Below are 25,598 nucleotides of genomic sequence, written 5' to 3'. Positions count from 1 at the left end.
GTCTATAAACAAAATGCCAAGAGAAAAGATGTCAGGAATGATCTTAGAGAAGTAATTGTTGCTCAGCAATATGGGAAGGATTATAAGGACATTTCCAAACAATTTTACGTTTTACAGTAAGATGTTATTCACAAGTGGAAAATGTTCGACAGTTGCAATTTTATCCAGGAGTGGACGTCCCACCAAGGTCAGACGTTACATAAAAAAAAAAACAGTGCACTACAAGCATGTTAAATGTGAATGTTTATGAATTTGACATGGTACACTGGTGCTATAAATATATGAAATGCTAGGAAAAATTTGTGAAGGTAGATGATGGTGGGTCCTTGGTATTGGTCTTAATGGTCTGCAGCCTCCTGGTAGAGGTGACTGGTTCACAAAGTCTTTGTCCCTGTAAGAGGGGGTCAGCCGCAATCCAGGCGCTGAAGCTGTACAGGTCCTGTAGATGTGGAAGACTGCAGCCAATCACCTGGATGGCATGCTGCAGTCTCCCTATGTCTTTAGGAGTGGTAGCAGTGTACAAGATGGTGACAGAGGAGGTAAATATGGACTCTTAGAAAGTGTCTTTCCTCATAAACAAACACAACAGCACAGCTTATTCATTAGCCATGCTGCAGATAATAAAATACAATGTTTTCCCCCAAATAGCTGCTTGGTATGTGGCAAGCCACGCCCATATGAGCTGCTGCGTGTTGCATATCAAAAAATACGCCCCTAATTACTACTAAGCGCATGAAAACTATACCCCCAACAACACTAAACGTGTAAAAGCCACGCTTCCTAAGCGCGCAAAAGCCACGCCCCCTGTGAAATAAGCCCACGAAAGCCACGCCCTCAACAAACTTGGTGCGTAGAAACCACGCCCTTTAATAACTACTAAGCACGTAAAACCGTGTAATAGGCCTCCTAAAAGTTTCTAAGCGCATAAAAGCAACGCCCTCAATAAAATAAACGCGTGAAAACCACGCTCCTGATATTGCTTAGGGCCACGCCCCAAACACCACTTGAAAGCAAAAACAAAATAACCTGGTGAAAGACACATCCTCAAAAAGCTTACCACTTAGAAACCACGCCCCTTTGATAACTACTAAGCACGTACAGCTGCGCTCCCTGATCACGGCTAAGCGCGTAGAAACCACGCCTCTAATATGTAATTAGCCTTTTCAAATCCACGGCGCCAATATTACAACGCGCGCAAAGCCACGCCTTCAGAACGCTGTTGATCGCGTAAATAATAAATAAACGCGTAAAGGACACGCCCACAATAATAAGAAACACTAAAGACAACGCCTTACAAACGCTGCCAAGCACGTGAAAGCCACACCCTAAGTAAAAACACGCCCCTAATACTCCTTAACGTACCCCTAATGTGTATTAAGGCGTGGCTTCTACGAAGGACGAAATACTCACTACCCCTAATCGTTACACATAACATGTCAAAGCCACGCCCCCTATTAACTGCACACGTTCACAAGATGGCGGTCAGCCGAGGTGGAGGTTGCTTCTGTACCTGACCGACGTTTCTAACTCTTTAGCAAGTGGTTAATACTTATAACCAACAAGCTTGATTTATATATCATCTAAAAGACAGATGTCTGTAAATTGACAGCCACTACTGCACTAAATGAGATCTGAGGTAAGATTTTTAATTGAATGTCTTGTTTTTTTTTCTGTCAGTTAAAACAGTATTAATGAATATTTGCTGGTTAAAAACGTCCACACTTGAAAGGTTTGGAGTGATCTGTGTGATCTTAAATATAAACCCAGGAGCTGGTGGTATTAATGCTGATTCATTTAGTTTGGATTTGATTGGTTTTGATTTGTACTTGTCCAGAATCCAGTAATTATTTACTTAATAAACCTCGTTTAGCAAAAGTCCTTACTTCCATCAGTGCAGGCTGGAGGTCAGGAACAAAAAACAAAACAAAAGCAAGTGCACTGGTCCAGACCTGGAAACATCCAGGACTTCTCTAAAAAGCAAAAAAAACTGAAGAGGGGGAAGATGGAGATGTGATTAAAATCTTAAACTATTATGTTCTTGATTGCAGGCCTACATGAAAAATGTGCACATTTTGCATTTTCTCTGTAGGTACCTTGTTCTCAGTCAAACGTTCACAATGTGTTCAATTCCTGGGCTCCCGTCACCTGGCTCGAATGTGACCGTACTCATTACCAGAGTGAACTTAAACCCGTTCTGTGTTCTGGTTGAGTTTTGGGCTAATTTAGTCCAGGATCAGAAAAATGCCTATCAGCAAATGAAAAAAGAGATTCAATACCCCAAAGAAGTGTTTTGTGCAGGAGAAGGCAAGCCCGGCGACCTGTGTCTTGTGCAGGTTTATGAGACATGGTACAGAGCCCGTATAGTGTCGAAAAACAACGCTCACTACAGCGTGTTTCTCATTGACGAAGGCAAAACCTTTTGGGCGCATGTCAGCCTTTTGGCTTGGGGCCAAAACAGCTTTTTTAACCTGCCTCCTGAAGTTGAATTTTGCATTCTTTCCAACGTCCTGCCGTTATCTCCAGAAAAAAGATGGTCAAAATTGGCATTGGCGTTCATCAAATCCTACTGTGGGAGAACAGTTACTGCCTCTGTTTTGGATTTTGCCATACCCCAGCGTGCTTTCCTTCTTGATATTCCCTGCATGTCCAGGCAAATGCAAGAGCTGGGATTTGCAAAGAAATTGTCGAATGAAGAGTTTAGAGACTTTGTTTCCAGGTCCTTACACTCTGATGCTGGGCCCGTTCAGCTGTCTGGGACCGCATTTGTGGAATCCGAGCCGTTGGAACAAATCAAGAGACGTATGTGTTACATGTATCCCGAGCTGCAAGCTAAAACTACCGAGACTGTGCTAATCACAGAGGTAATCAGTCCCCAACGTGTCTTCTGTCAGCTAAAGGTTTTTTCCCACGAACTCAAGAAACTGACCGAGCAGATAACTCAACATTATGAAAGAGCAGTCGGATCTCATTTTGCGGGACCTGAGAACTTAGGGTCCCCTTGTGCCTCAAAAGGAGCCGATGGAAGGTGGTATCGCTCCGTCTTGCAGCAGGTCATGACCACCAACAATGTAGTCGAGGTGCTGCATGTGGATTACGGGAAGAAACAGTTGGTTCAAGCTGATCTCGTTCGACCACTGGCCCCAGAATTCCTCCGAATGCCTGTTGTGACTTATGTTTGCTCTCTTCATGGAGTTATTGATCAAGGTTTTGATTGGACAGCTTCGCAGATCGATTATTTGAAATCCCTTCTTCTCAACAGAACGGTCATTGCCAAATTTGAGTATCTGAGCCCCTCTGAGGGGGTTCACTATGTCACACTCTATGGAGATGAAAACAGTAACATAAACAAGTTATTTGGTATGAGAGAGAAGTGCTTAATTGATTTACGGTGCCTTGGTGCCATGGCACCTTTGATTGGAACATGTGAGAGATGCCATCTTTCTGTTAACGACGATGCCGACGAAACACAAGAATTAAAAGGGATATTTACTGAAACTCTGTCACCTAATACTTACCTCGTGGCTGTTGTGCAGCATGTTGATAGCCCATCAATGTTTTGGATCCAGAGCCAGAAATATGCTGCTGACTTTGACCTGTTAATGAATGAACTGACGGAGCTTTACAGTAACCAGACCAGAGCCAGTGGATTGATTAGAAAGCCTGTAGCTGGTCTTCTTTGTGCGGCCAAAGCTAAAGACAACGTGTTCTATAGGGCCGCTATTTGTGAAGTCATTGACAATAAGGCAGAGGTTTTTTTCCTCGACTATGGAAACAAAGAACTGGTTGATTGTAGCAACCTCTGCAAGTTGCCCCTCAGGTATCAAAACCTACCAGCTTTGGCAATTAAGTGTGCACTTAATGGCATTCAACCCAGAGGTAAGGAATGGGATCTAAATGCCACATTGTTTTTTTCTAAAGCTGTTGTCGACAAGGTCCTTGATGTACATGTACTTGCAAAGTCTGAAGACACCCATCTTGTCCAGGTTTTTGATGGAGAAAAAGATTTTTCTAAGCTGCTTTGTAGTGCAGGTTTTGCAGACATGGAACCCATAGATAGACCTGTGGTCACCCCATACTCTAAAGTGATACAGATTTCTAATATTTCCAAGACATGTGCCGTGTCTCAGGGGTATAGTTTTAAGGAGTACCTGTTTCCAATTGGAAGCTCGTTTGATGTTCTAGTGTCCCACATCGAGAGCCCAAATGACTTTTGGTGTCAGAAAGCTAATAATGCGAATTGTCTGAGACTTCTAATGGAAGATCTGCAGGTGTTCTACACAAACTCTAGATTTCAGCCTCCTGTGGAAGCTACCTGTATTGTTCGTCACCCTGAAAAAAAATTGTGGTTTCGCGCTTTGGTCATCGAAACTCACCAGGCTTCAGAGGTAACAGTACTATTTGTTGATTATGGGGAAATGAAGCGAATTCCAATTTGTGAACTTCGCCGCATCAATCCAGAATTCCTTAAACTGAAAGGACAAGCTTTCCGATGCTGCTTGTATAACTTGGGGTATCCATTCACTCATTCCAGTCTGGTATGCAGTCAAGATGCTATGCGGCAGTTTCAAGAGTTTGTGGACCAGGCATCCTCGATGAACGTAATGCTGAAATGCACTGTATATGCTGTGATGTGCAACTCTCAGAAAGTGGTTTTTAACGTTGTGGATTTGGAGAGTCCATTTCAAAGCGTCTGCAGACTTCTTCAACAGCGTGGTCTGGCTGACCACGCATATAAAACAGCAGCTTTGCCTGCTTTAAGGCTGGATACATACTACTACTCCTCACACAGCATCAAAATTGGGTCTGAGGAAGATGTATGCATTACTTATGTGAACAATGTCAACCAATTCTTTTGTCATCTGCGAAGAAATTCTGTGCAGATTCAAGAACTTGCCGATCAAGTCGACAGCTTATGCAACCGACTCCAGAGTGTAAAATGTCCAGAAACCTTTGGGAATGTTTGCTTTGTGAAACATACTGACGGGCTGTGGTATAGAGGAGAGTTTAAATCTGGGGAGCCTTCATTTCTAGTCCACTTTGTGGATTACGGCTACACGCAGGAAGTTGAGGAATCGGACCTCCTACCAGTTCCTGTTGAAGCCACTGAGATTATGACAATACCTGTGCAAGCAGTCGAGTGCGGGCTTTCTGATGTGCCCGAAAAGGTTTCAAGTGAAGTGAATAACTGGTTTAAAAGTTTTGTGACTGATCGCCTGTTTCAAGCCTTGATAGTAACCCGAGAGCCATCTGGTAAACTAATTGTTGAGCTATATGATGGGAAAATTCCCGTAAACGCAATAATAAGAGAGAAATTTCACATTGTAGTGGAGAGAAATGAGCAAATTACTGTAAAAGCACGGAATCGGTCATATGGTGTTTCTGAACAACAGAAGGGAGAAACGCAGTGGACTTCTGCAAAATACTGGAGAACTCAGAAACGTTCCGACTTTGAGGGAAACTCAGGAAAACGTTTTAACGATGATGTGCAAAAAGACCTCACCCCAGTAACAGCCAAGCAAAAATTATTCCAAAGAGGATCTAATAGTGAATGGAAAAATGCCAAGCCAAGTGTCCTCAAACAAGCAGAGCTCCCTGTAAAAGCGCTCACACCGGGTCTGGCAGCCGAAGTATTCGTCTCGCATTGTAATAGTCCTTGTAGCTTCTTTGTCCAGTTGGTAACGGATGAACGTGACATTTGCTCTCTAGCGGAAAAGTTGAACGATGGCCAGGCCAAGCATGAACCTGTTAATCCCAGTGACCTCTCTGAAGGTGACTTGGTTTGTGCAATGTACCCCGATGATAACTGTTGGTACCGTGCAGTTGTACGAAATGCGGTGCTCAGTAACACGGCCGATGTAGAATTTATCGACTACGGAAACACTGCAGAAGTTTCAGTTATAAACATGAGCTTTCTGGATCAGATGTTTTTACAGCCACGGTATAGCATCCATTGCTTACTGTCTGGAGTGGTGAATGATGACGGTGATGTAGCCTCCAATTTCAGAACTGAAATAGAAAAGAACGCCGAAGCGTTTTTATGCAAATTTATCCAGCATTCAGGGTCTGTATGGGAGGTGAAACTCGAGGTCAATGGTCAAGAGCTGTTCGGATCTGCTTGCTCCAAAGATCTAAACAAAGTTGCACCCAAGAGCCCAGATTCTGGCTACAATCTGTGCGATTATAAAAATCCTGATTTATCGATCGGACAAACAGTTGCTGTATACGCCTCAGTCATTATTGGGCCACAGCTTTTCTGGTGTCAGTATGCAGAAGGGGAAAAGCTGCAGGAGATTTCTGATATCATCCAAAATATTGGTTGTACTTCGGAAAGCAGCACTCTTGATGCAGAAACCATACCGATCAGAAGTGCATGTATTGCCCTTTTTGATGAGGACCAACTGTGGTATCGTGCAAAGGTGACCTCCGTTGAAAAGAACATGCTCTCTGTTCTGTTTGTTGACTATGGAAATGAATCAAACGTGAAAGTGAGTGACATTAGACCACTGCCATTCGAGGTGTCTGATGTTCCTCCTCAGGCATTCGCCTGTCAGCTTGACGGTTTTGATGTTTCTGAGGGCTCCTGGAACGACAAGGCAGCTGATCAGTTCTTTGAGTTAATCAACGACCAACACTTGCGAGTCACAATTTTGAAATTAGCCACTTCATGTGATGTGGTGTCTCCACTTTGGGTTCAGTTGGAACGTGAGGAACTTAACATCAATGATGCAATGAAAACATGTTGGACTCGAAATAGCAAGAAGGAATCGTATGAGCTTGAAAATGCAACGATTGCTGTGAGTGTCTGCGAAACAGAACATATAGTTAGATCCAAAGACCCCATTTGTGCAGCTATGGACTATGTACAGAATGGCAGTTGCATTTCTCCACCCAAAGAGCAAGAAGAAGGCAATGACGCTCTGGCTGAGCATGTAGAGCAAACAGAATCTACAGCGCTTCTGAACGAAACAAGTGTTGAATTGGCTGTGATATTGTCTCAAGATGGAGATTGCATCTTGACTTCAGCAGGCACTGAAAAGCCTGATACTTGTGGAAAAAGCATCAGTTTAAAGGATACAAATGTAAATGCAGACATCGAAGACATTCATTCCAATGGACCTGCAGATGTTCTTGAAGAAAACCAGCTAGACTCCACGGACTTCACATTTAAGGGAGCATTCACAGGTTCTCAGGAGTGTGAAGATGAGAACCGAGTGGAAACTGTGGATACTGAATCTTCAGAAAATCAGTCTTGCGAAGATGTCTGTGGAAAAGAGAACGAATTGGTTTCAAAACCTGAAGAGGATCAAACCGATCATGAGATTGTTGAACCGGGTAAGTTTCACATATACAGAATCAACTGTTTGTTTGCACAAAAGGTAATCTACATGTTTTATACATTAATATTCATACTGTTCAGATCCAGAGAGCAGAGCTGGTGAATCGGGATGTGCAAGCTGGTACCATGTGCTCAAGAGTTATGATGATTCTTCCTTGGTAAACACATGTATCACAATTTCACAATGATAAGTGTTTATGTATGAGGGGATTTAAATATATAAAAAAAAATGTATGTATAATGTATGTGTATATATAAAATAAATATAAATGAATGTATTTATTTAAATTAGAGGTCAACCATGGATTTTACCGATAGCTGGGTTGAGTTTTACCCGATTAATCAACTGATAGATTTTGAAATAAATACATTTACAACATAAAAATCTATGTAAAATAGTACTGAACTTTATTACCAAAAAAAAGTACAGAATTATTCAAATGTCCTAAAAAAAAAAAAGCATATTAAATATATTTATACATTTTGAGGAATCAATACATGCATTCAACCTGAAACACTAAGCAATACTCCAAATAAAAAGTTACATTTAAAATGAATAAAAGACACTTCAAATGAGCATCACGTGGTGTCAGTGATTCACCTGTAGTGGCCGCTCTTGCACTGTATAACGCAACTTGAAAAAAGCATTGTATTGACGTTTGCCTATAGTTCTAACAATCGACTATCGGTGCCGATTAATCTGCAAAACCGATGAATCTGTCAACCTCTAATCTAAAATACTGATCATATTAATGTAAGCCTGTAATCGTTTTACCATGGAGAGGAGGTAAGTGAAAAGTTTGAGGAAAGAAGGGCTACATTTATTTAACTGGCTCAAAGCTTAATGTGTAATGTATTAGAGTAGGGCAGTATAAAAAGCTTTGCATGCATGGCACTGATCACTAACATCATTTCATAATAGGCTGAAAAGGAAACAGTGCAAGATGATGTAAACAGTTCTCAAGTCATCGACTTTAAAGATATGGATGAAGAACCCAATGCTGGGATGGATCTGGTTGTTAGTAAAGAACAGATAAATTTGGTAAACTTTGAAGAATTTGGGAGAGGAAAGTCTTGATTAATATATGGGTTTAAACTGAAAACTTATTCATTGCTTTATGACTTATTTTACCACAGGCTCAAGACAAAGAGCAGGACCCCTGTTTTGCAGACGTGTTCGCAAAATCTGACTGTAAGTAACATGGCATACTTGGATCATTCCCAAGGAAGATCAGACATTTTTAATGTGGTGATGTATCTCCTATCTGGCTTCATTTTGTAGGTGAGAATCAAGACTCAGATTTAGACCTTAACGCTCCTCAGGAAATGGTAGTGTTTTTTCTTTTTCTTTTTTGTTTTAATAAAAGTCCAAATTTGTGCTTCTAATCATGCAGTGGTTTTTTTCTGCAGAATCAGATGTTTGTTGCAGATGTTTCACTTGAGCAGAACGGTAAGAAAAATGCTGCAAGATTTTTGAACGTGCCCCTTTAGGGTCAGAATGCTGAAAACAATTGTAAAAATTATTTTTTTTTCAAGCATTTGATCTCATTAAATAGTTATTTTTCTGGAGTATGATGAAGTGAATGCAGACTAGAATTTGGTCAAAATTTGTTCAATAAACAACAAATTCTTTAGGTATCTATAGACCAAGCTGGAAAAAATTATGGGGCCAATAAATCTGGAACAGTAAATTTTTTTTTTTTTTTTTTTTTAAGTTTTAAAATGGTTTCATTTCGATTTTGAAGGATGGACGGACAAAAGGATTGAATGGTTGATGAATGGATTGGTTTAATGATGTACTGATTAATTAATTGGTTGTTTGTTAAATCTGCAGAACCAGCCTTGGAGACTTCTTCAAAACTAGAACTAGCACAGAATATATGCAGGGCACTGGTCCAGGTAAAGTATTGTGTTTTTGGTTGCACATTAAAGGATGAATTTAGCTGTTTTTACAGTTGTGTTGTGTGTCCTGTCAGATACAAGGTGAAGAGACGAGTCCTCCAGCAGAGGAACAGAAAGGTCTGTTTTCCCCTTTGAATAATGTCTCTCAAAATATAATAATTTCTATCTAGAATTCAGGATTTGAAATTGAATGTACTAATTTAATCATACACACAGTAGATCATGTGACTGAGACGTATGAGCTGATGGAGGTCATACCCGCGATGCCACCAGAGAAGGTACAGTGTTGTCGTTTTTACAAGGAGCTTTTATTCCTGTGTATTTCACTTCATGTAATGTGTACCAGTGCATGTGTTCATTGAATTAGACTTTTCTGTTGTCTTTGTGCTCATAGGCTGAAGAAACAGAGCAGGAAGCTGGACAGTGTTTTTTCTTTAATGGTAGTGCGTTCGATTTTAGCATTTGTGAAATTTAGTTCTTAAAAATGTTATTAGTAGTGTGTGTGTTTTTATTTATATATATATATATATATATATATATATATATATATATATATATATATATATATATATATATATATATATATATATATATATAAAAATATCTTTTAATTATTATTCTTTTTTTTTTTTTTTTTTTTTTAAATGAAGGTCATAATGAAGAGCTAAATGAAGAGCCTCCTGATGTGGAGCATCCTGACATCACTGAAGAACAAGTGAGTTTTAAGAGATTGAGGGAAGAAAGACTTGAGGGTACAAATAAAATCCTCTGCGTTGTTTGTGTTTAGTGTAAAACAGGGTAGCAGAGTGCCGAGTGTTCAACCTGACAAAAGGAGCCATAAACGTATGTCCTTACCCATGTCATGTACATAATGACAAAAGTATTGGGACACCTACAACTTTTTACATTTTATTTATTTATTATATGTATTTGACTATGGAAAGTAAAACTTGTGTTGTCTGAGAACATCAAACATTTTTAATGACCGTTTTCTGTAGTTAGACACAGTGAGAGAATTCTTACTTTCCACACACTTTGACCAGAACCACGTGGTTTCACTTGTGCTCCAGCCACAGCTTGTCATTTAACGCTCTCCGTTTTCACTTCAACGCAGTGAGGAACTAGATGCTTCTTTCAAATGTAGTGGAGTAAAAAGTAACATATTGCACATTCGAATGGAGAGATGTCTTTAAGATTACCGTAACCTCAGTGGTGATGGTAATGAAGTAAATGTACTGTATCTCAAGTACCCCACTGTTTGTCCAACACATTGCTTAACCCTTAACCCCATTAACCGGTAATCACCACGTCGTTCCGCTGCTGCCCAAAAACACACCCGCAAATGTTCAAATCATATCTGAATGTGTTTTTACAACGAAATACTCCGATCAGGACATTTTTCATTCTGCTTGCTTTCTTACTTTATTGCAGCCTCAGGATGAACAGTGCGGCTCCTCTTTAGGTGACTTGATGCCAGAATTCGAAAGTAAGTATTTGGTTGTTGCCCGAGGAAGATTATATCACATACTTGTCGACATGACTCCATTCTGTTTCAATGAACAGAAGCTCTGCAAGAAGATGGGATTCAAGGTCCAGATCTGGATTTTAATGCTCCTCATGCTCCTCAGGAAAAGGTGAGCTTTGGGGGGGGGGGGAAAATCCTTTTATTTTATACATGGATTGAAACATTAACCACTAATTTTGGATTGTGCTGTTTTTCTGCAGGGTGAAATGTTCATCGTGGATGTTCCAGTTGAGCAAAGCGGTAAGATGAACACTGCAGTGACTTGGTTTATATAATACAACACATGACATTTAATTCATTCACTTAATGTTAATTATATTCAGGTCCTGTTTTGGGATTATCTTTTGTTTCATTTAATTTTCATGCCAGTATTTAATATTCAACATCTGTACCAGTGCTCAGGTCCACAAAAGCATGCTCAGCTGCTTGCTCAAACAGTCAGGTCCATAAATACCTGGACATTGTCAACTAATGCTAAAGGTTTAATGGTAGGTTTTCCTCTTTGCCAGGCCTTTAGTTGCTCCCTGTTGGTTGTTTTTTAGGAAATGAAAAGCAGGTTTAAGGTCAGGTATCTGGAATCAACTTAAACTCAAACCTTATATCTCATTCATTTGTTGTTAATTAGGACACAAGTCCACACCAAACATTGAATTGCTTACCAGTCGAGCATCTCGTATTACAAATCTATTGTGGTGGTGGAGGCAAAATGGCAAAAACGGCCAAAATTCCTTCACAACAATGTGACCAACAGAAAGTCAAACAGAACACCATCACCTCAAATCACTGTTGCTAACGGTGCTTCGACATTCTATAAAATCCCAAAATGTACATCGTTTTTCACACATGGCTTCTTCGTTAGATTTTTGTAAAATAATTCAAGACACAGTTGTATTCACTTCAATCTAAGAGCCGATAAGGACCAGGTGATTTTTATGTTCCGATTTCTTTTTCACGTGACTGAAAATGTTGCGTGAAACAACTTTTGTGTGGTGATCATTAATGATTTTCCTGCAGAACCAGCCATGGAAAATAATCCAGCAGTCGATTTGGCACAAGATTCGAAAATGCAGGTAAAATAATGCAACCGGGAACGAAAAATATAAACACACTGTCTTTGATCTGAGATAAGGCTTAGATTTACTGTGAAGTTTCCCATTAGGTTCAGCCTGTGGAGGAGCCTGAGGAGACGAATCCTCCTGTAGACCAACAGAGAGGTTTGTTTAGTGCCGTGTAGTATTTAATCTGGGAAAGGGTCTTAAACCTTTTGTACTAATTAAATTTTGTACACTAGCAGTGGATCATGTGACTGGGACGTGTGAGCAGGGAGATGTGCTGATGGAGGTCATACCCGCGATGCCACTAGACAAGGTAGAGTTTTGTATTTGTTTGTATGTACCACACACGCGCGCACACACTCACACACACACGGGTCCGAGACGTACAGCTGTAACATCTTTACAGGATCAGAGGGGCAGAACCTGAGGCTGGAACTGATCTGGACACCATCAGTGCAACGCAGTGGTGCGCCGTCAGGGCCAGCAAGACCTCCTCTGCTGGGATAAACACCATCGAATCACTGACTTACATTTTAATATTTTCTTTCAATGAATATGTACAAATTCCTAATAATTCCCAGTATTATTCATTACATAGTATAAAGTACATGCTGCTTGCAGGCTGTTGTTCTAACCAATCAGCTTTCGCGTTGGCGGCAGCGACGCCATCTAGCAGGCGTTCAGTAACGTCAGCATTTTCACGTCCTTTACATCAGAGCTCGCAAACCTCTTCTTTTAGTAAACTGCACAAGCTCAAGTAGATTTGTGTGGATTTAATAGCTGATTATTTTTATCCCACGGTGAGAAGAATGACATTTGGTCACAGATACACTTACAAGGGCATTTATTTATAAGATGGACTTTTCAAGAAAAGCTGGACATCATGAGAAAAGGCCATTTTTACTTTAGCATTTTCTTTCCCCTAGAATAAAGGCGCTCATTCATGACGCATGAGGTTCCTGTCTGTGATTCAGAGCTCTGTTATACTGCTTTCTTCATAATATTGGTGGTTTCTAAAGCCGAGGTGTCAATTTACTGGTATTAAGAAGTTGATTAGTTCAGGTAGGACACCACCGAAGGCATAAGATGTGAAATGCACAGCAATCACTGGTGTAACATCACAGAAGAAGGAACTTAAAATAAATCTAAACTGAGTATATACACTCAAGTCTTAGACTTGGTGTGGGTGATCTAATCGCAAAGGGAAAGCGGAAACACGGGTGTCCATACAAGGCATTGTGAAAAGGTCTTGGCTGAGATCGGATTTCATGCATCATGTCCGCTTGAAGGACGTGCGATCACGCAGGTTTATTGCGTCGCTCCTTCGTCGAGATTTGCTTACAGGCAAAAATCCTGTACCGTGTCCCTGTACAGACCATTTCAGCCTTTCAATTCAGTGGTAAATGTAAATGTTGTTTACACGTCTAAATTCTATTCGGTAGTTTGTCGCAATTAATTTATTCTACTTTAAATCTGTTTGCTTTTATTTTCTTTCAATATTTATTTATTGAATTAATTTTATCTAATTCTTATCGGTTTTTTTATTGGATTCTGTGCCACAGACCAAAGGGTTAAAAGCATTTTCTTGTCTGGCACACTGAGTTTAATATTGTGAAATCTAAAACCATTGATCAAAAATTTGAAAACTAAAACAAAATCTCAGCAAATTAAACGTATGTTTGGTTTTTGGCCTAAGAACGGAGGTTGCCGAATCATAAATTACCAGTAGGTGGTGGTATAACATCTGGTAGAGCTTAATTGCATAGCAATCACTTTAAAAAGGTGGTGTTGGTAGTAGCAACAGTATTAGTGGAAGTGGTGGTATTGCTAGTGGTATTAGTGAAATTGGTAGTAATCGTGGTGGTAGAAGTGGTATTAGTAAAAGTGATTGGAGATGAAAGTAGTACAGTGGAACCCCGTTGTACGAGCATAATTCGTTCTTGAAAATTGCTCGTGTGTCCATTTACTTGTATGTTCGAACTGATTTTCCCCAAAGGAATGAATGTAAAAGTGATTTAATCCGTTCCGAGATCTCATCCAATCGCTTATTTCTGCACTTAAAAAGTATTTGTAGCCTATTTTAACAAACAAATACACCGCAAATGACCGTAATATAAACATAATTTAACATTTACTTATGTGATAGTGGTTGATTGCGAGTGTAAGACGCGCACCACACTCATAACCTCCTCGGTTTCCATGTAATTCTATTTACTTTTGTTTTCACAGCACCATCACTGATTTTCTTGGAAGACATTTTTCAAGATTTCTAGTGAAATAAAATTATATAAAACCAAAAGAAGTTACTGTGGGAGAGCGTATGAATACGGGAATAAGGAACGCCACAACAGGTCAGGTGCAAAGACTTCACATCCACTTTTATATTTATTTGCAGCTTGTCTCTGGCTGGCGCGCGCACACATATACACACACACACACATGTGCGCGCTCTCCTCCTTAAATGCACCCTCCGATCACTTGAAAAGAGAGAACAATCATTAGGTCACATTAACTTCAGGTGAGGCAATCCCCTGCCTATCTGCTCCCGGACCCACCCTCCATTCACTAACCGCCGCTCGGCCACGCCCCCGCTGCCACAGTTACGTTTTTGCTGCACTGAACGAGAGCGGCCGAGTGATACGTCATCAACTGATGCGACCCTCCGCCGAAAACGGGGAACCGGCAGCGTGGGTTTGCTCGTGCCTTCGAAATTTGCTCGTGAAACAGGGTAAAATTTTGCGAGCGAGGTTGCTCGTATCTCCGTTTGCTCGTACAACGGGGTTTCACTGTAGTAGTAAAAGTGATTAGGTATTAGCTAGGGCAATTAAGCAGTCTGGTAGGTGGATCTTGGTTGCTGTTCAAGATAAACTGAGATGATTTTGTATTCACACGACAAATATTAAGAGGTCATATACTGTTTTGATTCCTTTTAAAATATTTGACTGCATTTTCCTCTGCTTGCATCTGTACTTAAAGCGGACTGCTTATGGTCAGATCAACCAGGTCTCGCACGATAATGTGAAAAAGGTCTATTCTATTTATTTCTCTTTTTTTTTTTTTCCCCACAGGCTCTGGATGTGGCCCTTGATGCTGACCCTGGTATGCTCTCTTGCTTCATGACCACAATCCAATACAAACTAGTTGATGGCAACACTTTTTGTGGAAGATATGTTTTTGTTGTTGAAATCTGAATTTCTGGCTCACGATTTTACAGATAACTTTGTGAATGAGACGGAACAGAGGTCATGTGAAACATCAGACATGGTGAGGATTGTTTACTTTCACAAGTGTTAATGCATTTACAGTTACTTCCTGAAATGAAATTCTATATCCTGATACAGCTTAAGCTGACAGATGTATAGTAACTCAAATAACTGCTCTTTCCAACTGTGAAGAGAAGAAAAGCATCTCGGAGCACAAATGTTTTAATCTTTGAGAGGGGAGAGATACAAGAGCAGAAGACCTCAAGATTCTCTTCTGTCAGATAAGAAGAAAAGAATCGGAGTCTACAGTGGGTACAAACTCAAAAAAGAAATAAACTAAGCAGCTGAAGACTAAATAAAGCCATGGTGCTTATTTTTATTTTTTCTAACTCAACTTCTGGAAGAGGTCATGCATTCTGATCTTGTTTTCTCGTGAGCCCAACATAAGTTTTGTTTCTCCTTTTTACAACCTAATTTTCTAATAATCTCGACATAGATGGTTTTCTCTCAACGTAAGAACCCGTTTTCTAACGACGTTATTGTACGGCAAGAAAATCTTGTCTTGTGAATGACCGCCTCCTTCTCACGTCAGACACTTGTGTGTTGGTTGCCAGTCACAGACAGACACAGAGCTGTTTTAGTTTCAGAGAGTCCCCGATTAAAGTAAAAGCAAATGCGTTCATCCGTAATGCTGTGTCTCGAACTTGCTCTTATGCCAAAATCACAGAAAGTACTGATCGTGAGGAAACGAGGTCGAGAGCACAAGAAAATTGTCATCATGAGAAAACAAGAAAGTAAAATATTCAAATCTAAGGCCTCTCGGGACTTCCGGATCAACTAGAAGCTAAAAAAAACACAAACTACCACCAAGGGGTCTATTAGAGAGATCACACTTTTTGTTTTTTTACTGCTGTTTGACGTGAACATTAACTGAAGGTTTTTACCCATATGTCAATTTTTTTCACGGTGCTGTTCCTAATAAAGCGGATGTTAACTTTATTTCATTTTGTCCTTTGAATTGTAGATTAAAGTCAATATGTTGGACACTGGACTTCCTGCTGCTGATACAGAACCTTCTGGTGAGCTGTGACTTCTTAAGAATTATAGAGCCATCGAGTTCTGAAAGTACACAGATGAATGTCATGTGCTCTTCAGCCTCACAGAAACCTTCTGATGCAGAGGAGCAGAGTGTGTTAGAGGTCACACATCTGTCCCTTAGAGTCGAGGACACGGCTAACGATGACGTCGTCTTTGTGAAAGAGTGGCAGGTTACGGCACCCGAGGTGAACGAGTCCAGGGGTGCAGAGTAGCTACAGATCCCCAACCCGAGGACCTCGTGGCATGTTGTATTCATCACTTGAATGGTTCTTCATGGAAATTATTCTTTCAGTCTCCTGAAATCTTGTTTATTTTTCTCCATAACTGTTCTGTGTGCCTTGTTTTTAAGTTATAATCAGTTTTTTTCAGAAGCGACATTTACAGTTAAACAAACGGTTGTTTCATTTCATTGGTTTGCCTGTTTCACAAGGTTCTGACAATAAAACAATGCACACAAAAAAGTTCGTTTTTTATTGCCTCTTTTTCAAAGACGAGTAAAATGATGGAAAAAAAAATTACACCTTATGTAAAATTGGATCCAAAAGATAAAAAAATGTAACATAAACTAGCTTATATTAACTTATTATAGTCTTCTCACGTCAGTGTCTAATAATGTTTAGTTTCCTGTAGTGAATTAGTGGCTCAGGATCAGTTTAATTCCTATTTATTTTAAACAAATAATTAGATGGAGGACTGAAGCAGAGTGATGTTGGTGCCTGGAATCAGGTGGTCGTCTTTGCCGTCGATTAAATGATCCCACTGATTGAAGTCTCTCGCCAGAGCTGTGGAGCAAAACATCTGGTTATGATGACTGTAGTGATTCAACAAAATTGTACAAATATTTTCGGGCTGCATGCAGACTGGCGTGCTCTGCCCTCTACTCGTGAACTGGTGCTCGCCAACGCATCCGCTGCCACATACATATATAGTTTATACAGTAAGGTGTTGTAAATTGCTTTGTTTTACTAAATTGAGTAATAATTTAATAAATGACAGTATACTACCCCATACTGATCACTATTCTTAAAGACTCCTGAGTAGGCCAGGCCATGTCTCGTTTATTTTATTATTTAGAAAACTCACCTTTTTTAAAACTAATATATTTTTCCTATACACCCTTATGGTGTATGAGAGCCAAAAAAGAAATGCAAAACACCAGAGAGCTGTTTGTTCTATAAATTACTAGTTAGATTTTATTGTTGACTATTTGACATGATCCAGGATTGTTTGGCTTCTTGAACCTGGTAGTCTTAAACCTTCTCAGGAGCAGACTAAACAGGATTAGATCATGGCTATATATAGGGAGGTGATACAGGGAGTCTGTTGCTAGGTTTCTAGTATCATATACACTGTATGGAAACATTTTTGGGACACCCACATTTTTTCAGCCATATGTGCTACTTCACCAAACTGTTACAAACGTGAAGGTACACAATTGTATGGGACGCCTTTGGGATGCGGTAAAATAAAATTTTCTCTGCATGTGTAGCCTCTGACATCAACCCTATTGGAATGAGTTAAAAACACTGACTGCACCTCAGGCCTTCTCACCTCACCTACATCAGTACCTGAGTTTCTAAAGCCTTAAGGCTGAATGAACACAAATCTCTACAAGAAAACTCCAGAATCTAGTGGAACATCTTCCTAGAAGACTGGAGGTTATTATAATTGGAAATAGGAACTAAATGGAATAGGATGTTCAAAAAGCACACCAATCTTATTGTCAGGTGTCCATACAGTGTAGATATCCTTTTCAAGCATCTCATGAACGCACAATTATCGTAAAAAAAAAAAAAAAACAATCCAGCTGTGTGTCTAAAAAACCTAATTAAACAGAACATAATTACCATGATATGATGACCAGTACAGTGAAACCCCGTTGTACGAGCAACCTATTGTACGAGCAAACGGAGATACGAGCAAACCCGCTTGCAAAATTTTACCCTGTTTCACGAGCAAATTTCGAAGGCACGAGCAAACCCACGCTGCCGGTTCCCCGTTTTCGGCGGAGGGTCGCATCAGTCGCTCTCATTGTTCAGTGCAGCAGAAACGTAACTGTGGCAGCGGGGGCGTGGCCGAGCGGCGGTTTGTGAATGGAGGGTGTGTCCAGGTGAGGCAATCCTCTGCCTATCTGCTCCCGAAGTTAATGTGACCTAATGATTGTTCTCTCTTTTCAAGTGATCGGAGGGTGCATTTAAGGAGGACAGCGCGCGTGTGTGTGTGTGCGCGCGCCAGCCAGAGACGTGCTGCGTGGGGCACTAAGCAGACCGACACAAAAAAAACAAATAAAAGTGGATGTGAAGCCTTTGCACCTGACCTGTTGTGGCGTTCCTTATTCCCGTATGCATACGCTCTCCCACAGTAACTTTTTTTAGTTTTATATTTTTATTTCACTAGAAATCTTGAAAAATGTCTCCCAAGAAAATCAGTGATGGTGCTGTGAAAACAAAAGTAAATAGAATTACATGGAAACCGAGGAGGTTATGAGTGTGGTGCGCGTCTTACACTCGCAATCAACCACTATCACATGAGTAAATGTTAAATTATGTTTATATTACGGTCATTTGCGGTGTATTTGTTTGTTAAAATAGGCTACAAATACTTTTTAAGTGCAGAAATAAGCGATCGGATGAGATCTCGGAACGGATTAAATCACTTACATTCATTAGTATGGGGAAAATCAGTTCGAACATACGAGCAAATGGACACACGAGCAATTTTCAAGAACGAATTATGCTCGTACAACGGGGTTCCACTGTAATGGGTCTCTGAGTAATGGTCAAATTTAATGCTACCTCATCCAAAGACATTCTGTACAATTGTGTGGCTTTAACTTTGTGGTAACAGTTTGGAGAACCACCACAAGCTGTGTCCCAATAATTGTGTCCATATAGTGTATTTAAAAAATGTGGGTTCCCTTTCATTCTAATAGTTTGCTTTATTTTTTTAATGATCACAAAACCCATGAAAGCATATTTAACTCACACAAGTGTCGTTGAAGGAATGCTAACGAGGCTCTGTTGCACAAATCCATTGCCACGTGAGGATCAATTTCTCCCTTCAGCTTCAGGAGCTTCCCAATCCAGTTCCCTGTGAGAAAGGTGAAGTCGGGGAAGCTCTGATGCACAGCCCCTCTGTGGAGAGAAAACACGAAACAACCATTTGAGGAACTGATCAGATCTCACTCTAAATTTGGATGTATAAACGATTGGGTCGCATTACTGACTTGATGGTGATCATTTTTCGTGGAATGAGGGCAGAATCTAATTTCTTCATGCGCATAATATTCCCAGCCCACTGGAACTTCTCGGAGTTAATGAAGAAAATTGGTTGTTTCACACCTGGAAAGATGACCTCATCGAGTGGAAACATCCATGTGTCCAACGCAACACCACACCTGTACAGGGGACATGTTCAGATGTTTGAAACAAACAAACAAAAAAACGTTTTTGCTAATTATTTATGAGAAGTCTTCGAGAGAAGCCAGAACCATTGGATTGCATCAAGCAAAGACAACAACTATGAAGATTACTAAAACAGCTCAAATTGGGTTCAATTATTAATACTTGGAAAGATAAAGACATATGGCGGGTATAAAATCTTGAATGATAACGATTAGCGATCACTTCCACTTTTGCTGAAAACAATCATGAAAACACACTAGAACAACATAAAGGCTTTGTATAATAGTGAAAATAGAAGCATTCACACAAGATGTACAATGTGTAAGCACAAAATATTAGCAACAGCTGTGTAGCATTAAGAAACTACTGGACTGAGGCAAAATGTAAAAAAATGCAATTTGCTATGCTGCAAAAAAATTAGACTCTGGAGCAATGGAAACAGATCATGTGTTCTGATAAGTCCACATATGCCATGTTTTGGAATGGTGGGCACATCAGGTTAAGAAAAGAGGAGGAGAAAGTGATGCACCTACATTCATGTTACATGTCCGATAAATCAGGTCAGCTGACTACCTGAATTTACTGAACGACCAGGATTTTTCATCAATGGATTTTGGTTTTATCTCCCCTGATGTCACATATTTAAAAATGACAATGGCAGGATTCGTCAGGCTTAAATTGGGAAAGAGGGGCTCAGGAAACAGGAAAAAAGACCTTGACCCCATTAAGAACGTCTGTGGGACGTGCTGAAGAAGTCTTTACGCAGCAACAATACAAGATAATGGGGAGAATTTAAGGCAGATTTGGACGGAAATAAATGCTGTGACACTGCATATGATGAACACGTGCCATAATTAAAGCAAAAGACGGTCCAACAAAATGTGCTTTTTTTTTTTTTGTTTGGTTGAGGCAGAGTTTTTGTTTTGTAGCTTTGGAGATGCTGACAGACTGCGTAATGGCAAACATTGTAGAAGTAACAAAAGGGGGGCCTCACCTCAATGTGTCTATTCTACAGTGGGGATTTTTAAGAAGGCCAGCAGCTCTCGGCTTACATGCTGAGGTCTGAAGCATTCCCGCTGAGGTTTTAAAACATTTTTTAAATTAGACTGACGAGGACATAGCCTCTCAATTTGAGATAAACATAATCACGCTTTTTCCTCTCATACCCCCCATAACACGACTTCCAACTGAAATGATTCTCTGCATCTTTGCCATTATGTGAAAACTATTATGTTTCATTCAGATTATTTGCTATAATACAAGCGTTTGATCAAGAGTATTTTTAAACCAGATATGGCAACCCTATCATTAGCCGTACTGTCCGCTCTTACTTTTCTCTCAGTGACAATGTTCATAGGTTAAATCTGCTGTTAAGGATCTAGATTAGCACTTTGGACCCCAAAATTTAGAGACGCAGAGCAAATCGACAGGAAAGCGGCATCTACTGGTTATATCTTGGACCAAGTTTCAGTATCTATGTCCTGATCAGGCAACAAGAAGTGTTCAGACCATGCATCCATTTATGATCATTGTGCAAGGTACTGTACATGTACAGAGACAATGATTTGCAGTTAGCATCTAAACAGAAGTGCATAAGTGGCCTATTTACAATGAATAGTATGATAAATAGGCATGAGGTCCATATATATGGGGTGAGGTTGAATAATGTACAGAAGTAATGTTAATAATATAAATAATGTTATGTACCTGTAGCTAATTGAGGAAAGTTTGGACAGTCTGACATAATACTGTAGTTAATTTCATGTTGAAAACAGAGCCTTACACCATGGAGCCTCTATTAAATGTCAAAAATATTAACAACAATTCGGTAGGTTCCTTAAAAGAAAGAACACACTGAGCTCAGGAAGACCAAAAGACACAGAAGATCACAAAAAATAATGATGGAAAAAAACATGATTTTTTTTCTCCTTGTGAAATAGGAGGAAGAACACAATCCAGGAGGTAGAAAAATCAAAGCCAAAGCCAACAACGAGAGAACGGGGAGAAGGAATCACATGATGTGTTTTTGAGTAGATGCCATCCTGGCCTATATTTGTGTTCAGATGTACATATTATATTTATAGCACTACAAGTGTCATAATTTGTGCGTTTTAATGGTCAGACCAAAAGACCCAGAGGAGCACACAAAACAGTGTTGAAAGAGGATAAAAATATGTTTTCTTTCCTCATGAAAATTGAAGGAAGAACACACTCCAGGAGGTAGAAATATCAAAGGCAAAGGCAAAAATGAAGAGAAAACTTGACCAGAACTTATACAAAGGGTTTCCACATCATATGCTGTTAGCAGTAAATTCCGGCTAAGCACTTGAGTTTTGCTAAAAAAAAAAAAAAGGGGGACACTTTCTGTACAGTCTTGAAAAATAACAGGAGAAGGAGCATGAAGAATGAAAGGAATGACCCCTGATCTGTATCCTATTTCCCCTGATTTTTAGAGAAATTAGATTATCATCTGACCTTAATCTTAATGATCAGCATTTCACTTTGCTAAAAAAAATTTAAGGCAAAATGTCCCAAGAACAAGCAAGAAGTGATGACCGATGGACTCTAGACCTTTGTAGAGCAAAATAGGGGTTCCAGATTTCATCAAGTCTGCCCATTTAGATGTAAATATTCTCAAGTGAAAGCTGAACATAGCCACTTTGAGCTCATATACAATATGTAACACTCCAGTACACTGTGATGAACATCCAAAATTACAAATGTGTAAATGTTTATTGGCCTGACTGTACAGAGGTTAGGAGTTTTTGTAGAGCTGCACCAATTACAACTTAGGAAAGCCGTCAGTTTTGCAAACTCGTCAAAAAAAAAAAAAAAACTGTCAAACTTTTTACCATGTAAGCTCATCCAGGTTAACACTTGCTGAACTTTTGTAGGCACACAGTTGTATCTTTGGATGCGGTAGCATACAATCTTTACTTTCAGCTTCACTTGAACTGACTGCACCCCAGGCCCCAGGCCTCCTCACCCCACCTACACTTGACTTGACTACCACTTGACCTTTGACCTTTGTGTCTGAATGAATTTCCACAAGCACACTCCAAAATCTAGTGGAACATCTTCCTAGAAGAGTGAAGGTTATTATAACAGCAAATAGGAATTAAATGTGGAATAAGATGTTCAAAAAGCCGATATGAATCTTATGCTCAGATGTTCACAAACTTTTGTCCATATTGTCTAGATTTGAATTGCTTTCGTTTTTCCTCTTTATAATTTTATGATGATGTGGATTGATCTGATGGAAGCATTATGACGTTCTTCTCTTTCGAATACTTACTTGAACTTGACTTCCTTGCACAAGCACTCGATCACTGTGGCCCCACCAAAGGAATGACCCATGACTGCTATCCTGCACAAGTCCATGCAGTTCTGTAAAGACACATACAAACTGTGCTGTATTGTACAAATAAACGTATCAACGGAAGCTGTAATATTTTCACTTTCTCAGTAATCACCTTTAGTTTCGACCAGTCGAAATCAGACCGCAAGGTGTTTTGCACAGACTTTCCTGAATTGATGTCAATAAGCAGATCCAAAGCTTGGATGCACTCATCTGCCCTTTGTTTCACCTGAAGAAATAAACCAATATGTTATACAATGTCTACATCTGAGCGAGTGTAATAGATTAGATCGAGATTGTAAAATTAAATGTGTTTTTTTTTTTTTTTATATGGTTTTAAGAGCTTGCACCATTATTTCTTGACATATTCAAGGACATGGACTTGACCATTTTTGCCAAACTTACAATTCTGAAGTCTTAAATTATCATGACAATATTCAATGAACAATTTATAACTGACATTAGTGTCTCTCTTTTGCTGACTTTAAAATTTTTTTTCAGGGAAGTTTTTTTTTTTATAGTAGCAATAATAAAGTCTCTCACTTGATTGTTTCTTAGAAGGAATTCACTCTCGTCTGTTTTTAGTGCTCTGTAGTACATCCACTCTTCCACCAAGTTATCAGACACAGGCTGGAATGTTTTCCGTGATGCGCAATGTCTTTTTTGCGTCTCACACCTCTCTTTGTAGTAGAAGGTTGCCGAAGCGGATTCATCTCTGACAAATAGTGAAATTGGAAAGTGTGAAAATGTGTTTATTTGGATTTAGTACTTTTTAGTACGTACTTTGTTTTTATACTGATGTCCTGTAAGAAGACAAAGAGCACTGCTACATTAGATGGACAAAAGTATTGGGACACCAGACTTTTCCAGAGGCACACAATTGTACAGGATGTCTTTTTGGACGCTGTAGCATAAAATCTTCCCTTTATTTGAACTAGGAGACTAAAAGCCTGTTCCAGCTAGCTCCATGAAAATATGGTTCACATGGGTTGTAGTGAAATATCTCCAGCCTTAGAGCTCTGACCTTTGGGACACCTTTTGAGATGAATTGGAATGCTGGCTGCACTCCAGGCCTCCTCACCCTACATTTGCAAGCACACTCCAAAACTTAGTGGAACATCCTCCCAAAAGAGTGGAGGTTATTATTATAGCAAATGGAGACTAAAAGTGGAATGGGATGTTTAAAAAAAAAAAACCTCTTGTCCACATAGTGTAGAAGTGCTTGAACCTAAACGTCTTGATGTACTAAATCATTCTGTCAGAAATAAACGGGTTAAAAAAAAAAGAAAAATTAAGTGTAACATGCTATAATCTTGAAGCCCAAACCCACAGAGACCAAACCACATGCACCTTCCACAATGTGAAGCCTTGAACACAAACCACACACACACACACACACACACACACACACACACACACACACACACACACACACACACACACACACACACACACACACAGGTCATGTCATGCTGTCAATGGCTTTGTGTTTAAATCCTAGTAAAAAAATAACTACCTGTGTTCTACTGCAGCAACAATGAAACCCTGTGAGGCCAACTCTACACATATAGCTGAATACAGAGTCCTGTGAAGTGTACAACAGAAAAGAGGGGCAATAAATAAAACAGGAATAACAACATAATTGCAGTGTATCACATGGTAAACTATTTGGATGTACATTTTAAATGTTTACATTTTCTAGGTAAATTGCTAAAAAGATACGTTACAATCATATACAATCCCATCTGAAAGTATTAGAACAGCAATTGGACAATCAATCAGAGCTCCTTTTTAGGTCAAATTATCCGTTCCAATACTTTCATTGCACGTCGTTTTAAAAACTGCTGGATGACAGTGGATTATTTATTCTTTTATTCTGTGAATTAAATGCACCTGAATGCTCCCAGTCCATGGGAGAAAATAATGACTGGGTATTGTCCATCTGCTTTAAATGAGGCGTTCCATGCTGCAGGGATTTTAAATGAGCCTTTATCCAACAAAGAAGAAAAAGACATAATTTAAGGACTCAGTGGCATATTATAGCCTGATTAGTGAACACAAAAAAAGTTGCACAGTAATTATTAGATATTATATATTAATTTATTATTATAATAACACTATTATAATAATGTTTGTATAAGGTATACTGAGAAAAAATAACCACTCAAATGGGCAAACCGCAAGAAACACTTTCCAGTCTGTTTGGGTGAAGGTGATGTGGTGGTCTGTCTCAAGGCCTGTTGTGTTGCGCATTCGGAGATGCTTTTTAGAACACCGTTGTCTTTTTTTTTTTTTTTTTTTTACACCATTCTGTGTACACTCTAGTTTAACTAACATGTCTCTTTCATACATTAAGAGGGTAAAGAGGTTCATTGTTGGTGTCTGAACAAGGAGCATACCGAAGAGGTAATTAAAAATCCGTTCACTCAGCGCTCGTCCCATTTTCATGAAGTCAGCAAGGCCGTTGAAGTATTCTCTGCATGGGATCCAGTTCGGCTCATCTGAATCCTCTACAGCTTGGCATGGATAATAAAGTCTAAAAAAGATTCCCTGTGAATGCAGGAATTTATTTTTTAATATGAATCCAGTTACATAGACATTATGTGCAAAAGTATGTGGGCACCTGTCTATAATACCTACAGTCATGGCCAAAATTGTTAGCACCCCTGAAATTTTTCCAGAAAATCAAGTATTTCTCACAGAAAAGTATTGCATTA

At 39.5% G+C, this 25,598-nt stretch overlaps 2 protein-coding genes across 5 annotated transcripts in view; one reads left to right on the top strand and one right to left on the bottom strand.

Moving 5' to 3' along the window:
• Positions 1 to 1,375: 1,375 nt before the first annotated feature.
• tdrd6a (tudor domain containing 6a) lies at positions 1,376 to 16,581 on the top strand. Of its 4 annotated transcripts, none has more exons than XM_083562899.1 (22): positions 1,376 to 1,636; positions 2,090 to 7,332; positions 7,424 to 7,504; positions 8,275 to 8,378; positions 8,474 to 8,528; positions 8,619 to 8,665; positions 8,747 to 8,786; positions 9,171 to 9,235; positions 9,313 to 9,355; positions 9,455 to 9,516; positions 9,633 to 9,681; positions 9,901 to 9,953; positions 10,670 to 10,724; positions 10,802 to 10,872; positions 10,964 to 11,003; positions 11,778 to 11,833; positions 11,923 to 11,977; positions 12,055 to 12,131; positions 14,887 to 14,917; positions 15,033 to 15,082; positions 16,046 to 16,100; positions 16,177 to 16,581. In XM_083562899.1, the coding sequence occupies exons 2-22, from the start codon at positions 2,118 to 2,120 to the stop codon at positions 16,329 to 16,331; spliced, it is 6,459 nt and encodes a 2,152-aa protein (XP_083419025.1). In that variant the 5' UTR covers positions 1,376 to 1,636; positions 2,090 to 2,117; the 3' UTR covers positions 16,332 to 16,581. The 4 variants fall into 4 exon arrangements, with proteins under 4 accessions (XP_083419025.1, XP_083419026.1, XP_083419023.1 ...); XM_083562897.1 differs by having other exon boundaries at positions 1,378 to 1,636; positions 7,418 to 7,494; positions 8,259 to 8,378; positions 9,633 to 9,678; XM_083562898.1 differs by having other exon boundaries at positions 1,380 to 1,636; positions 7,418 to 7,504.
• pla2g7 (phospholipase A2, group VII (platelet-activating factor acetylhydrolase, plasma)) overlaps positions 16,578 to 25,598 on the bottom strand; it is a 23,262-nt gene continuing 14,241 nt past the window's right edge. Inside the window, exons 3-11 of the mRNA XM_083563082.1 lie at positions 25,281 to 25,431; positions 24,775 to 24,868; positions 24,398 to 24,466; positions 23,425 to 23,596; positions 22,997 to 23,110; positions 22,819 to 22,910; positions 19,346 to 19,516; positions 19,105 to 19,253; positions 16,578 to 16,901 (exon numbers count right to left, since the gene is read on the bottom strand). Coding sequence (XP_083419208.1) covers positions 16,801 to 16,901; positions 19,105 to 19,253; positions 19,346 to 19,516; positions 22,819 to 22,910; positions 22,997 to 23,110; positions 23,425 to 23,596; positions 24,398 to 24,466; positions 24,775 to 24,868; positions 25,281 to 25,431 — 1,113 coding nt within the window. The 3' untranslated portion in view covers positions 16,578 to 16,800. The remainder of the gene's footprint in view (positions 16,902 to 19,104; positions 19,254 to 19,345; positions 19,517 to 22,818; positions 22,911 to 22,996; positions 23,111 to 23,424; positions 23,597 to 24,397; positions 24,467 to 24,774; positions 24,869 to 25,280; positions 25,432 to 25,598) is intronic.

This window comes from Silurus aristotelis (assembly GCF_946808225.1).
Source record: "Silurus aristotelis genome assembly, chromosome: 15".
NCBI lineage: Eukaryota > Metazoa > Chordata > Actinopteri > Siluriformes > Siluridae > Silurus > Silurus aristotelis.
This window is presented reverse-complemented; position numbering and strand designations above follow the sequence as displayed.